Source organism: Camelina sativa, chromosome 9, assembly GCF_030686135.1.
Source record: "Camelina sativa cultivar CO46 ecotype springtype chromosome 9, ASM3068613v1".
In the NCBI taxonomy this organism is placed as follows: Eukaryota; Viridiplantae; Streptophyta; class Magnoliopsida; order Brassicales; family Brassicaceae; genus Camelina; species Camelina sativa.
In genome coordinates this window covers 37,124,515-37,139,505 of record NC_141888.1, presented here as the reverse complement: position 1 = coordinate 37,139,505, position 14,991 = coordinate 37,124,515, and the positions used below count along the sequence as shown (strand labels likewise).

The following is a 14,991-nucleotide window of genomic DNA, read 5'->3' as shown; positions in this document are numbered from 1 at the left end:
ATCCGGTGGAAATCAAAGATCTTTTCACCTGTAACACCCACACTAGTAAAGCCGATCGAGTGAGTGAGTCGTCCGTTTCTATTTAGGCCTTCTTTTCCTTTTTAATGGGCTTACACAATTGGCCCATTTATCTTACTCCCAAAAACGGTGCGTATACCTCGTCTTCCTTCTTCAGTCGTCGTCCTTGGACCCCTGTCACCGAGTGAGCAAAACCACCACTCCTGAAAGACACGCACTTGATCCCTAAAGGTAAAGAACAAAACTAATAGCTTCTGATAACGCATATGTGTGTTAGACTTAGATAGATATGTTTCTGTATTAATTTTATGAACACAACTATAATAATGCTCGCCACGTGTTCGACGAAATGTCTGACATTGTTTTTTTTCTTTTTGATGATGGGAATGTTAGATCGACCATGAACATCAGGATTCTTAATCATCAATCCAGATTATGTTGTAAGAGTGTTCTTTCTGCGAGGCTGTATAGTTCAAGCGAACAAGCCAGAGATGTTACGGATGTGGCGAAGAACATATCTAAAGTAATGATGTCTTCACCGCAATTAGTGCTTGACTCGGCTTTAGATCAAAGCGGGTTAAGGGTTTCACAAGAAGTTGTAGAAGATGTTCTAAACAGATTCAGGAATGCTGGTTTGTTGGCATACAGATTCTTTCAATGGTCTGAGAAGCAACGGCATTACGAGCATAGTGTTCGTGCCTATCACATGATGATCGAGTCTACTGCGAAGATAAAACAGTACAAGCTCATGTGGGATCTCATCAACTCAATGAGGAAGAAGAAGATGCTAAATATCGAAACTTTTTGTATCGTGATGAGGAAGTACGCGAGGGCGCAGAAAGTGGATGAGGCGATTTACGCGTTTAATGTGATGGAGAAGTATGATTTGCCTCCTAATCTTGTGGCATTCAGTGGGTTGCTGAGTGCTTTGTGTAAATCCAAGAATGTTAGGAAAGCTCAGGAGGTATTCGAGAAGATGAGAGATGGGTTTACGCCTGACTCGAAAACGTATAGTATATTGCTTGAAGGATGGGGGAAAGAACCAAACTTGCCTAAGGCTAGAGAGGTTTTCAGGGAGATGATTGATGCAGGTTGTCACCCGGATATAGTGACCTATAGTATAATGGTTGACGTACTTTGTAAAGCTGGAAGAGTTGATGAAGCGCTTGGCATTGTGAGGAGTATGGATCCAAGCATTTGTAAGCCGACCACTTTTATTTATAGTGTGCTTGTACATACTTATGGAAGTGAGAACCGGCTTGAAGAGGCGGTTGATACGTTCCTCGAGATGGAAAGAAGTGGAATGAAAGCTGATGTAGCGGTTTTCAATTCATTGATTGGTGCGTTTTGCAAAGCAAACAGGATGAAGAATGTGTATAGGGTTTTGAAAGAAATGAAGAATAAGGGTGTGACGCCTAACTCCAAGTCATGTAACATTATTCTACGTCACTTAATAGATCGTGGAGAGAAAGATGAAGCTTTTGATGTGTTTAGGAAGATGATCAAAGTGTGTGAACCAGACGCAGACACATACACAATGATGATAAAGATGTTTTGTGAGAAGAAAGAGATGGAGACAGCAGATAAAGTTTGGAAGTACATGAGGAAGAAAGGGGTGTTCCCAAGTATGCATACGTTCGCTGTTCTTATTAACGGGCTGTGCGAGCAGCATGACACTCAGAAAGCTTGTGTTCTGTTGGAGGAGATGATCGAGATGGGGATTCGACCATCAGGTGTTACGTTCGGTAGATTAAGGCAGCTGCTTCTCAAAGAAGATAGAGAAGATGTGCTCAAGTTTCTTAATGAGAAGATGAACGTTTTGGTTAATGAGCCTTTGTGTGATTGACTTTCTTAGGTTTCCTGGTAAGCACATAGATTTGTACGTCTCACAATAGCTGATGATCCTAAGCATTCTGCACATGTTTTGTTTGTGTAATTGGCCTATGATCCATTTCAGTTGTTGTAAAGTTTATAACTGAAGTTGAAGTCAGATTTTGTTGTGGTTTTGATACATGAGATATATTTATATAAAGAGATGATACGAAACAGTTGATGTGCCCGGTTGCAGATGATATTGACATCAAGGCCAAAAGACACAAAATTAGTTTCTCCAAGAACATAAACACAACTCAAAAGATGATCTTTCTATGATTATAAGATGCAAAGAAAACAGACTAGTCACATCAACTATAAGATGTGGATCTCGAATTTAAGGTTTCCAAGTATCCCAGTTCATGAATTTTGGAAGTGTTCTTGCATCTTCTAGTGCCAAACAAAATCTAAAGTCCAGAACAAACCAACTACATAATCTGGTTCAGTGTCTCTTAGACTTGGACTCGGTTTTGGATAGCATGTATCCAGAAATCTTGTTCACCTCGTACAATAGCCCAGCAGAGAACAAGAAACTGCAGACATATCAAGAAACAGCAGAGCAATCAGCACACATCTTTATTCGAGGGAGGTATGAAATAATTAAACATATCAAACAGAGCTAGTGAATTTCCACATACCAGGTTGTAATACAAACCCGATGCACCGTGCTAGCAGCGATAAGAGCTATGATTTCGGCAAGAATGACTGTCATGAAAATAAAAAGTAGACTTCAATAAATTGCAAACCCTTGTTTTAATACATACATTCACGCAGCAGAAGCAGGAGGAGGAGGCAAAGAAACTTCTAGTCGTTTGTTACTGTGATTCTCATATAGGTGATCCAAATAAAGACAATAGATGACAATTTTCATGTTCCACCAAGTAAACTTAAAGCATCATCAAAATTGAGAAAATGTGTGCACTTGCAAACTAATTCTAGTGCTACTGCTGTGTATATGCCCTTAAACTAAGATCAAAATGACTGCAATGGTTTTGATCTTATGAAACAATTTCGAATTCAAGAAGAAACAAGGACATACCTGCACCCCAACCACTCTTGATGCCAGAAGATTCCTGGAAATTTCCAATGAACTGCAAGTGAAAAAGAAACCGCACATCAATCGAAATTGACACTCAACAAAACGTAGATAGAACAAAAGATCTCAGCTTTTACGACACAGATCAACATTGGAGTTGTAAAAGGTAATACATTTCCATGAATACAAGGCAAAATTATAAGGAGCTTACAGTGAGAGAAAACAAAAAAAGGAGAGAGCTTGTGAATCCACCAAGGATCGTGAACAGCTCTGAAGAAGCTAACTTCCCTCTGTAAATTTCTTGAAGCGAGAGGATCACTGTAAACACAAGAACAGACCCTAGCATCGATGTTCCAGCTCCTGCCATGGTTCTAAATCCCCCCCCAACCAAACAATCAAAATTAAGAACGTAACAGACAGACACAGACACTAATGTTCTTGATCGCAATTATAAGACAAATTAAAGCTTCATTCAAAGAATGTGATGAGTTACCTTGAAGAAACCCTAATAGATCTTCTCTTCTCGCTCGTCACTGCCACAGTTCCCACTTCGAAGATCGGCAAATTAGCTTTACCAAGGAGATCGAGAAGATACAAGAATTGGTAAATTGGGACCGCATTGACCATAAAATACATGTTTATCATCAATATTACATATATACCCTCGCCGTAGCAACGCCGTCGTTTCATTGAAACCAAATGACGTAGTATTTTACGTAACACTATGAATTTGGTAAAATCCCCGGTTTTATAACTCGTCTTCGCAAACCAGAACAGAGCATTGTACCGGGTTTGAGATTTTTATTCTCATAAACCCTAAACCCTGCTGTTGTTGCTTGAACTGGAAGTAGAACTTTCCGACGATGAGATTCCTTCATTTTCCCTCTCCTTCTACTTACTCCGGCTACCTCCTCCGTCGAAGGCCGTTCTCCGCCGCCGTATCTCTGCTTACACATAATCTCTCAACTTTAGAATCTGATTCTTCTAATCTTCCATGCCGATTACTCTCGATTGTCACCGAGCCGAACTGGCAGAACAGTTCCTCTCTGAAATCTCTGATCCCTGTTATAACACCATCTCATGTCTCTTCATTGTTTTCACTCAATCTGGATCCTCAGACAGCTCTTAGCTTCTCGGACTGGATCTCTCGGACGCCGAGGTTTAAGCATAATGTTAGTTCATATGCATCTTTGGTTAGTCTTCTCTGTAGCCATGGAATAGCTTATGAGGTTCCTAAGATCATGATATTGATGATAAAGAGTTGCAGTTCAGCGAGAGAAGCTTTGTTTGTTGTTGATTTCTGTAGAACAATGAGTAATAAAGACGATAGCTCTGAGTTTAGATACAAGCTTCCTCCTAAGTGCTATAATACTCTGTTGAGTTCATTAGCTAGATTCGGATTGGTTGAGGAAATGAAGAGAGTTTATACGGAGATGTTGGAGGATTTGGTTTCTCCAGACATGTACACGTTTAACACGTTAGTTAATGGGTATTGTAAGCTTGGATATGTAGTAGAAGCAAAGCAGTATGTGAGTAGGCTGATCCAGGCTGGATTGGATCCTGATTACTTCACATACACGTCTTTCATTACTGGTCATTGTCGAAGAAAAGAAGTCGATGCGGCTTTTCAGGTTTTCAAGGAGATGTCTCAGAAGGGTTGCCTTAGAAACGAGGCTTCCTACACTCAACTTATATATGGTCTTTGTGAAGCAAAGAGGATCGATGAAGCTTTGAGCTTGTTGGTGAAAATGAAAGATGACAATTGTTGTCCTAATGTTCGTACATACACTGTGCTTATAGATGCTTTGTGTGGAACAGGGCGTAAATCAGAAGCTTTGAATCTGTTTAAGCAAATGTCAGAAAATGGCATTAAGCCTGATGTTTGTATGTATACTGTGCTAATTCAGAGCTTTTGTAGTGGAGATAAGCTCGATGAAGCAAGTGGGTTGCTAGATCATATGCTGGAATTTGGGTTGACGCCAAATGTTATTACATACAATGCATTGATTAAAGGGTTTTGTAAGAAGAATGTGCACAAAGCAATGGGAATTCTTAGTAAGATGCAAGAGCAAAATTTGGTGCCAGACCTGATTACTTACAATACATTGATTGCTGGACAGTGTAGCTGTGGTAATTTAGACAGTGCATATAGATTGCTTAGTTTGATGCAAGAAAATGGATTGGTTCCAAACCACCGTACATACAGTAGTTTTATAGATTATCTATGTAAAAATGAGCGGATGGAAGAAGCTCGCGGCCTGTTTGATTCCCTCACTCGTAAAGGCATAGAGGCAGACGTAGTCATGTACACTGCTTTGATCAATGGGTACTGCAAGGCTGGGAAGCTAGATGATGCTAGAATGTTGTTTGATAGTTGCGTGCCAGATTTGTATACTTATAATGCCTTAATACACGGGTTATGTAGTAATGGGAAATTGAAAGAAGCCTTGTTACTGAAGGAAAAGATGGAGAAGTTAGGGTTACAGCCTACACAAAGTACATACACGACGCTTATTGCAAGAATGCTTAAAGAAGGGGATTTTGATGAAGCTGATACATATTTTCATGAGATGCTGTCTTCGGGACAAAAGCCTGATGCTCAGTGTTATGGATCATTTATCTCGGCGTACTGTAGTGCAGGGAGATTGCAAGAAGCTGAGGAGATGATGGTGAAAATGAGGGGAGAGGGTGTTACTCCGGATGAGTTCACTTATACCTCAATGGTTAAGGCTTATGGATCTCTAGGGCTGACTTATTCTGCATTTGATGTCCTGAAGCGCATGTTGGATACTGATTGTGAACCTTCTCACCGTACATATATGTCTCTGATCAAACACTTGTTCAAGAAGAAACACATAACAGAGAAGTGTGGTGGAACAGGAAGTTACTTGGAGTCCACGGATATCTGGGAGATGATGGAGTTTGATATCGTTGTCGAACTTTTCGAGAAAATGGTAGAACATGGGTGTGACCCTGATGCTAAATGCTATGAGAAGCTTTTATTAGGGATATGTGAAGTTGGAAATCTAGAGATAGCAAAAAGATTGTTAAATCGCATGGAAGAAGTAGGAATATCTCCAAGTGAGAAGATTTGTAATGGTCTTCTTAGATGTTACTACAAGCTGCAAAAGTATGAGGAAGCTGCAAAAGTTGTGGAAGATATGATATGCAATGGTCACTCTTCACAACTAGAGTTTTGCAAAATGTTGATTTGCAAGCTGTATGAAGAAGGAGATCAAAAAGAGAGAGGCAACTCGGTTTTCAAAAAACTGCTTCGATGTGGATTATACTGCGATGATGAAATCGCTTGGAAAATCCTCATCGACGGTATGCTTAAACAGGGCTTTGCAGAGGGATTTCGTGAATTGTTTCAAGTAATGGAAACAAGTGGCTGCAAATTTAGCTCACAGACAAGATCAATGCTTATAGACGGGCTTCAAGGGAAAGACTGATTTATATCTTTTATTAAATCACTCTGGTCACTTTGATTGGTTATATAGATTCTAAAATAGGGACGTGATGTTATAGTATAATCCTTTGAGGTTCAGTCAACTGGGTATTCCCATTAATTAATATAAGCTCCTTTTCTTTAAATACTGTTAAAAACTTAAAAAGCAGAGAGACGCACGAGTGGCGGTGTAAAAGGTCGGTTACTCATGCATGAACGTACGCTCGAATGGTCGGCCTTTTAGTCGGGCCCAAAACGTGTGAAATGGTGGGCGGTTAGGTCATTTTAGACGGGTAAGGTAACCCTTGATATATATAGAGTACTCTTAAAAAAAATAATACAAAAAGCCTCTCTCTCAGCCGCGCGCAGCAAACCTCCATTTGAAACTACGTACACAGTATGAGTACGAGTACCGTGACCAGAAAATTCTCTGGTAATCTTTCTTTATATCCTGTCGTTGAAATATATATATCACTTTGATCGATCTGTAGTAGTGTTTCAAGTTTTTATCTTTCTTTCTGTTTCATTTCTCATATATATATGGCGATAGTTTATATATATATTTTTTTAACCGTTTCGTAATCGTACGTAATTTTGGTTATGTATGTTTCCTAATTACAACCTCGCAGACGCAGAGACAGGCATCTTCTGGGACCTGGATGCTTGCCCAGTCCCGGGGAATCGCACTCCTGCTATGATCTCTGATAGTTTCAGGGAAGCTCTCGCGTATATGGGTTACACTTGTAGGAAGATGTCGATCGTTGCTTATTCATCTACGAAGCTGGAGAACGTACAAGAATTTGAATCCACCAAGATCAAGCTTTTGCAAAAAGGTTAGTTCCTGTCACTCTGTCCTTTTTTTGTATTTTTTTCTATCCTTTTATCTGATATCCATAGATCGATATATTGTTTCAGCTGATAAACGTGCAAAAATTCTAAGATCCTTGAGGACATTTTATATGTGGGGAATTGAGCATCGTGGTGAACTAACAAATTTGATTGTAATCTCAAAAATGTCCCAACACTATGTTAAGTACGATACCTTTAAAGAGCTCGGAATCAATGTTCTCTTGGTGTTTCCCGATGACACAATTGGATGTCCATGGCCACTTGGTATTCCAAGTTCAGTTTTTCTCTGGTCTAGCTTTTCAAATGGAGGGAACCCTCTCGATATCAGCCAAATCGGAATCGAACAAGTTGGAACGTCGTCACTTCTTCGTGACCGTGCGAGGGAGAAGAAGAAGAAGAAGCGTGGAAAGAAAGAAAAAGCTCTGAAGAACGAAATCGGAATCCCACAAGTTGGAACGTCGTCGTCACCTCTTCGTGCCTGTAAGACGACGAAGCAGAAGAAGAAGAGTGGAAAGAAAGGAAAAAAAGCTCTGAAGAAGAAGAGAGCAACTACTCAATCAGATGAAGAAACCACTTCACCAAAACGTGGAAACGCCGAGGTGGAAAGGACATGAAATGTTGATGCTGTTTTTTTATAATCTAATTTCTAGTCATTCCGATCCTCTGTTTATATATAAATTGGTTTTATTATGTAAGCAAACTGCATGATGGCCATGGCCTTACATAAAAGTTAATTAGATGGGTCTTACTTCTTAGTGGGGTGTATTCAACTTGACATTTTAAGTGATTTGTGTGAAACTTACAAATCTTATGTTATTCAATCATGTATTTTAAAAAGTCTATTAAAATCCACTGTTATTGAACTGATGATTTAAAAATTTACTTTAAAATCCACTGTTATTCAAAATAGTTTGTGGATTTGAATTTTAATGATTTTTGAGATTCTAGAGGATTTAGGTGGGATTTGTTTAGTTAAAAATAGAGAAATCCAAATCTCATGGTTTTATGTGGGATTTGAAAGAATTTTACAATAAATCATATCAACTTCCCTAAAATCTTTCAGAATTCCAAATTTTCTAAATCACATCAAATTTTCCAAAATCATGGTTTCAATACAGTCGCACTGATTAAGATGCTCACCTTGAAACGAAATGCTTTAAGTTGTTTTAGTTAACTATACATTATATGAAAATAAGAACTTTTTTTTTTTAAATCTTATCGATTGCTGGCCTCCCTAGTACTAGCGAAGGTCTCTTTATCATCTTTCCCAATCACTTACGTCTACCCTTTAGCTACGATCCTGATTTGTTGAACACTCTGCAAATCACCCTGTGTTTTCACACCCAAAAAAAAAAAAAAAAATGTTATTATTACACACTTTAATATTATTTATAAGTACATATATGTAGATAATTATGACTACACCTAACCAAAGAATAACGATATAGATCAATTGTCTGAAATGTGAGCCCTACTGATGATCTTGTGGAAACGTGAAGATGGGTGAAAGAAATGATTTAAAAGATAGTTTGACTTTTAATTTGCTTATGCAGTTAAATTAATTTTGCAGTAAATTGCATTTGAAGTTGGCTCCTCCGCGTCCATGGAAAGCCAAGAATCGTAGACCATGACGTGTTTTATGGTTCTATGTACATTGATTCTGTGCCCATGCGTATGAACTAATCAAAAAATATAGATGTATAACCTTCTATCATTGTATTTGTACAAATAATTCCTTCTTAAAAATATAGAATTCAAGTCGAAAACAGTCATTTTACAAACTGATAGAACTAACTGCGGTTAGATTGGAGAATGAATCTCAAATTGCGTATTACTAAATTAGTAATATAGAGCCATTGGATCAAGAATTTAAACAAAAAAAAATTTGGAAAGAATGTTATGTTGTTATATTGTGTGTTCCACACCAAAAATATAAAAATAAAAATAGAGTGTTTTTTTGGTTTGTGCAAAAAAGATTTTAAATCATAAATGTATAACTGAAGTCGGAGAAGATCCCCAAAAATGTCGGTAACGGTTATAAAGAGAAGAGAAAGATTAAAGACGATAATACTAATAAGTTAATGAAAAGGTCAAATTAGTTGGTCCAAAATATATGGAAACGAACCGACCACGTTTCACTGTTTACTTTGCGGACTAAGCACACTTAGCTAATGTGTCTTCATTTTCTCCGGAAGTAAAATACAATTATTGATGAACAAATTTATTACTGTATGATAGTATATACCACAGAGTCAGTAAGCAAACCAAGAAGATAATGTTTCTAAAATAAATTATATTATTAGTAAAGTTTATACTTGTAAAGTAGTATGTCCACTAGATTTGAGGATTTATAGCACTGTCGACATTAGTTCTTACAAGCTTTAATTAGAAGTATTTTATCTTTCTTTTCACCAAATAATTAAGCTCATATGTATATAATATCGAGGAACATGTTCATACACTGAACTAAAGATGACTAGTTGGTCGTTAGGCTGGTTGTTAAAAGTGGTTGAAATTTATGTTTTACATTCAACAAAACATAGTAATAAATAAATAAACAGATGAATATCCACTATAAGTATATGACTAATCTTGCTTGATATGGTGTGTAATTATTTCAACAGAGAATATATAACATGCATATAGATTGACTGATTGATAGAAATAGAAATTGGTGCGCATACATGAAGGCCACTAATGTACTTTATTTTACCTTATAACAACAATTCAAAAATATTAATAATTAAGCTGAGATTTTTAGTCCATAGATTCGATTGCTGCAACATAAAAGAGACATAGATCACTCAGCACCATGTGATCCACTCCATTGTACCCTTCAAGACTTACTTAATCCAATAATATTTCTCTCTCTTTTTCTTAACCTTTTTCAGTTGTATATCAATTTTTTTTTAACATATATATGCATGAGAGTAATTATATATAATATTGTCAGTACTATTATTATTACTCGTCGATCTTACTAAAACAGTGGCACGGGGGAATGCATTTGGATAATAAATGGTTTTACTTTCTTCTTTTTAATAGAAAAATGGATCAATGATTAACTAACAAATCTATATTAATACAAAAAACGCCACTTCCAAGTGTAGTCCCATGTGATCATGGACGGCTTTGCTTTTTATCAGTTATAAAAAAAAACTAAACTTTTTATAAGATTAATTTGGAAAGAAAATTTCTTAAAATAATAGATTACGCCTATCTGAATTGTTTGGATATATATATATATATATATATATAGTATTGGTTAATTACTAGTTTAGGGTGTATAATGGTATTAGTGCAATGGCTTTCTGCATGTGAAATAGTGGGAGCTGACCATTACATGTTAACTAATACTATACATTAATGGAAACGTATTAATGTCAATAATAGTAGCGAAACATATAATAGCTAGAGAGATCCAAACAGCAAACAATTATCATAACTAGCAACTAGCAAAATCAAATAATTAAGATATAAATTCTAGAAGAACTCTACGACAAGCTTTGATAATTTACATTATATCAAATATAAATTCATATCTGAAACTTTTTATAGAAAAATTGAAGCAAAAAAGAGATACACCGACATATGGGAGAATGGAATCAATCAAAGAAAATTTCGTAATCTATTAAAATTAAAATTCGCGTTAGCTAGAAACATATATTTCAACATAAATAACACGAATCTAATGTCTAAACTAAAGAAAAAAAAAAACGAATAAACCATCTATATATATTTGCTTACTAAAGTACACTGTACGCCTAGGGATAGTACATCAGTACATTGTGAAACAAAAACAAAGATAATTATTTTGTCAAAAATACCAGTATTAAATAGTTATATATGTTGTTTGTCAAAAAATAATAATATATATATATATAGTTATATATGTTACACACACATAGTTACTCCTTATTTATTTTAAAAGGTAGGAATTGTCATATAAAATCTTTATTTTCAAAACAACCTTGTATAAAAATAAAATAAAAACTCAATCTTCATCAACTATAAAATAAAGAAAAGTGGGGGAACAAATTATGCTTAACGTTTGATTGGGAATATTGATATGGTAGAGTGAGTAGTGGTATTTTTGAGTAGATTTTACTGTGATGGAATTTTTTTTTTATTAATAGGTCCATCAGAAATGTTAAATGATATTTGAGAAAACTATTGTTCCTTTGTTTTTATTTGATAGTCAAACAGACTTCAATTTTCGGATATGAGCTAATCCTACTCTAGTTATCTAAGAAAAAATTGACACAAAATTATATAATTAGATCACAGTTGGTAATATTGATCTCAACCTCTGTTTTGATTCTCTTTTCATTTTGTTTAATTACTTCACCTCTGCTTTGATAATAAATTGAAAATGATATACATATGTAGAGAGACTATGTTATTGTGCTCATTATTCAGACAAAGGCATTGAGATGGATAAGGACAAAAAAGAGGCATCACCTGCTCATGTGTACAGCAGAGATGGCTGTGCTGTACAGACAATTATTTCCACTAATATATAACCTTTCCTGCAATTTCATAATTTTTGTTTTCATAATTATCTTATATATAAAAATGCTCCATGTTCCCCTAATTTTGTCCACGTACCATGAAAACAAAACCTATTAATTAGTATTTTGGATATAATTTAGCTAACCTATTATTACTTTCCACGTTCATATCTCATAAGCTATAAAGAGGCAATAACTTGAATAAAATAAAATAAACCATATCTCTGTCTCTTTCTTCTTATGCTAAGTTAAATCATATATAATCTCATCGTAATCTTAAGTCATCAAGAGGTATTAGTCTGTATGATCAATTTCAGACAGGAGTAAGTAGCCACTTTAATTTATGGTTCTTGACCTAATCTAATTATCTTCGGAATAATCTTTTTTTCTTTTTGTAACTTTTAAGTCAAAAAACCAAAATACTGATACTAGCTATGCCTTTTGACCTAACCGTTAAATACTTGATTAATTAGCACTTGACAAAATTGATAGCGGATTCACACATAACTCTCGTAGTCGTAGTAGCATACAACACTTTTATAATCGGTTGAACTATACATTGCTTTCAGAGAAGTCGGTTCAAATTATGTTACTCCCTCCGTTTCACAAAGAGTGTCATTTTGACACATTTCACACAAATTAAGAAAAGTCTGAATTATACATGTTTGCCCCTATTTAATAAGTAGTTAATGTTCTATATTCAATGAAAATAGCTTTGAGTTTAGGGGTAAAAAAGAAAACTTAGCATTAAAACATTCATTGGAAATATAAAATGACACTCTTTGTGTAACAAAATTTTTTCTCCAGAATGACACTCTTTGTGAAACAAAGGGAGTATATTTTATTAAAACTGAAAATTAACGGTGAAACCGGTAATTATAGCACTTGGAAAGAGAGCAGTCAAAGCCTGGTGAGATCAGTGTGGTTCATTAATGCCAAGGATTATTTATGCAAATGTATATTTTAATTCCTTAATCTTTAACTTATTTTTTAAAAATACATTAAAAGTCAAGGAGATGGACTAACTGTAACTACTAAAGGATTGATTACATTTTTTAAACACATAGATATTTGTGCATCCCATATTATTATTATCTTTTTTTAGTATGATGAAACAGTAATATTCAACGGTTGTATTGTAGGCAGTGTTCGAAAAAGCGGTCTAGGCGCTAGGCGCTCAACCGACGCCTAGACGACCGCCTAAACCGCCTAAAATCACATATATTTCGATTTAATATATTTTCTAATTTTTAACTATATATAATTAAAATTTAAAATTTTACATTCATATACATAATTACAAATCTTTATATGTTGTTGATATCAATTAAAAACTACATTTTTTCCTAAGTTTTGTTTATGGTTTATTACTTTTATTTATCTAACATATATTTTTGTCTATAATATTACATATATAATGTTCTACGTTGAAAACGCCTAAACCGCCTAAAATCGTCTGGCCTCCGATTAAACGTTCTAGGCGCTAGGCGTTGGGTCACCGCCCAATTACCGCCTAGCGCTTTTTTGAACATTAATTGTAGGTATGCATGCTTAACATTAAAAAAAAAATACATAACGTGAAAACGAACGTAAATTAAATAGTCAACTGTTCATTGTTACGTTTTTATTTTAATTTTATTTTTTACTACAAATAAAGGGGAAATTTTAAGAATAGTATAAATGGGAGGCCTAAGCTTTCCATAATCTTCACAACTAAATCTGATTACAAAAACAGAGTCGTATTTGACTTACCCAAAACAGAGCCTTTTGTCTTAAAACACACCTCTCTTTCTCTCTCTCTTTGTGGATCTGAAATGGCGATTCCTGTTATCGATTTCTCCAAGCTCAATGGCGAAGAGAGAGAAAAGACACTGTCTGAAATCGCTAAAGCATGCGAAGAATGGGGCTTTTTTCAGGTTCGGATCTTCAAACTGAAAACAGAACATTCTATTTTCTCTTCTCTCTGTTTTTTATGTGCTTATATCTCTGTGTGTATGTAGCTGATGAACCATGGGATTCCATTGGAGCTTCTGAACAAGGTGAAGACGCTGAGCTCAGAATGCTACAAAAAAGAGAGAGAAGAAGGATTCAAGACCTCAAGTCCCGTGAAGTTGCTCAACGAGTTGGTTCAGAATACTTCTGACGAGAAACTCGAAAACGTTGACTGGGAAGATGTCTTCACTCTCTTGGACCATAACCAAAACGAATGGCCATCCAACACTTCTGGCCTCAAGTAAACACTTTCTTCTCTCTAAACTACTCAAAATCTTTCAAACCCGTTTTTAAAAATCTCAACTTTATATGTTTTTTCAAAAAAAAAAAAACAGAGAGGCGATGGGAGAATACAGAGAAGAAGTGAGGAAGCTAGCAAGCAAAATGATGGAAGTGATGGATGAGAATTTGGGTTTGCCTAAAGGTTACATAAAGAAAGCTTTCAACGAAGGAATGGAAGATGGAGAAGAGACAGCTTTCTTTGGCACCAAAGTCAGCCATTACCCACCTTGTCCTCACCCGGAGCGCGTCAATGGCCTCCGAGCTCATACTGATGCAGGAGGTGTCGTTTTGCTGTTCCAAGACGATGAATATGACGGCCTTCAAGTCTTGAAAGACGGCGAGTGGATCGATGTTCAGCCTCTACCTAACGCCATTGTTATCAACACTGGTGATCAGATTGAAGTTCTTAGCAACGGAAGGTAGTTCTCTTAATCTTTCTACCAACCAAAACCATATTCTTGGCTTTGAGTTTGAGGGTTTTAACCATAATGGGTATGGCAGGTACAAGAGCGCGTGGCACAGGGTGTTGGCGCGGGAGGAAGGAAACAGAAGGTCCATAGCTTCCTTCTACAATCCATCGTACAAGGCGGCGATTGGGCCAGCCGTGGTGGCGGAGGAAGGAAGTGAGAACAAGTACCCAAAGTTTGTGTTTGGAGATTACATGGACGTCTATGCAAACCAGAAGTTCATGCCTAAGGAGCCTCGTTTTCTAGCTGTAAAATCTCTCTGATTGTAATCTTCTTTTATTTTTACAGTATTTTATCACTGTTTTATCTTTACCCCATTATGTATTTGCTAAATTATATAAATGAAAAATTTGGTATCTGTTCTCCTGGTTTTGTATTTTGTTTTTGTTTTTCCATGTGATGTATGAATCTTTGTTGTGACTTATGTTCTTAGTTTATGAATATAAGTGTGTGTGTGTGTGTGTGCCTTTCTTTGACTCTTGCAGTTGATTAAAATTAGAGGAAAAACATCATATT

General features: G+C 35.9%; 3 protein-coding genes and 2 pseudogenes across 4 annotated transcripts; 4 read left to right on the top strand and 1 right to left on the bottom strand.

The window, feature by feature from the left end:
* The first annotated feature begins 108 nt into the window (after window positions 1–108).
* Window positions 109–2,064, top strand: LOC104713402 (pentatricopeptide repeat-containing protein At1g77360, mitochondrial pseudogene; annotated as a pseudogene). Its single transcript, XR_015567059.1, has 2 exons — window positions 109–249; window positions 412–2,064. The product of XR_015567059.1 is annotated as a pentatricopeptide repeat-containing protein At1g77360, mitochondrial pseudogene (transcript).
* Window positions 2,055–3,547, bottom strand: LOC104713403 (uncharacterized). Its single transcript, XM_010430510.2, has 5 exons — window positions 3,420–3,547; window positions 3,138–3,297; window positions 2,930–2,981; window positions 2,529–2,595; window positions 2,055–2,423 (listed from the first exon to the last, which is right to left on the bottom strand). Exons 2-5 carry the CDS (start codon window positions 3,291–3,293, stop codon window positions 2,333–2,335), a joined length of 366 nt encoding a protein of 121 aa, XP_010428812.1. The 5' UTR covers window positions 3,294–3,297; window positions 3,420–3,547; the 3' UTR covers window positions 2,055–2,332.
* Window positions 3,548–3,789: 242 nt separating this feature from the next.
* LOC104715867 (pentatricopeptide repeat-containing protein At5g65560 pseudogene) lies at window positions 3,790–6,378 on the top strand (annotated as a pseudogene).
* Window positions 6,379–6,978: 600 nt separating this feature from the next.
* LOC147939231 (uncharacterized) lies at window positions 6,979–8,730 on the top strand. Its single transcript, XM_087465916.1, has 3 exons — window positions 6,979–7,207; window positions 7,290–7,703; window positions 8,723–8,730. The coding sequence occupies exons 1-3, from the start codon at window positions 6,979–6,981 to the stop codon at window positions 8,728–8,730; spliced, it is 651 nt and encodes a 216-aa protein (XP_087322042.1).
* Window positions 8,731–13,416: 4,686 nt separating this feature from the next.
* On the top strand, window positions 13,417–14,840 carry LOC104713401 (1-aminocyclopropane-1-carboxylate oxidase 5-like). Its single transcript, XM_010430508.3, has 4 exons — window positions 13,417–13,650; window positions 13,735–13,967; window positions 14,062–14,427; window positions 14,510–14,840. Exons 1-4 carry the CDS (start codon window positions 13,549–13,551, stop codon window positions 14,736–14,738), a joined length of 930 nt encoding a protein of 309 aa, XP_010428810.1. The 5' UTR covers window positions 13,417–13,548; the 3' UTR covers window positions 14,739–14,840.
* The last annotated feature ends 151 nt before the right edge of the window (window positions 14,841–14,991 follow it).

Bases quoted from the DNA above. Each gene is read 5' to 3' on its own strand.
- LOC104713403 (XM_010430510.2), bottom strand. From the start codon at position 3,293: ATGGCAGGAGCTGGAACATCGATGCTAGGGTCTGTTCTTGTGTTTACA. The intron at 2,982-3,137 runs GTAAGCTCCTTA...TTTCACTTGCAG, and splicing joins TTTTTTTGTTTTCTCTCACT to TTCATTGGAAATTTCCAGGA. The intron at 2,596-2,929 runs GTATGTCCTTGT...TTTTCATGACAG, and splicing joins CAAGAGTGGTTGGGGTGCAG to TCATTCTTGCCGAAATCATA.
- LOC147939231 (XM_087465916.1), top strand. From the start codon at position 6,979: ATGTTTCCTAATTACAACCTCGCAGACGCAGAGACAGGCATCTTCTGG. The intron at 7,208-7,289 runs GTTAGTTCCTGT...ATATTGTTTCAG, and splicing joins GATCAAGCTTTTGCAAAAAG to CTGATAAACGTGCAAAAATT.
- LOC104713401 (XM_010430508.3), top strand. From the start codon at position 13,549: ATGGCGATTCCTGTTATCGATTTCTCCAAGCTCAATGGCGAAGAGAGA. The intron at 13,968-14,061 runs GTAAACACTTTC...AAAAAAAAACAG, and splicing joins TCCAACACTTCTGGCCTCAA to AGAGGCGATGGGAGAATACA. The intron at 14,428-14,509 runs GTAGTTCTCTTA...TGGGTATGGCAG, and splicing joins GAAGTTCTTAGCAACGGAAG to GTACAAGAGCGCGTGGCACA.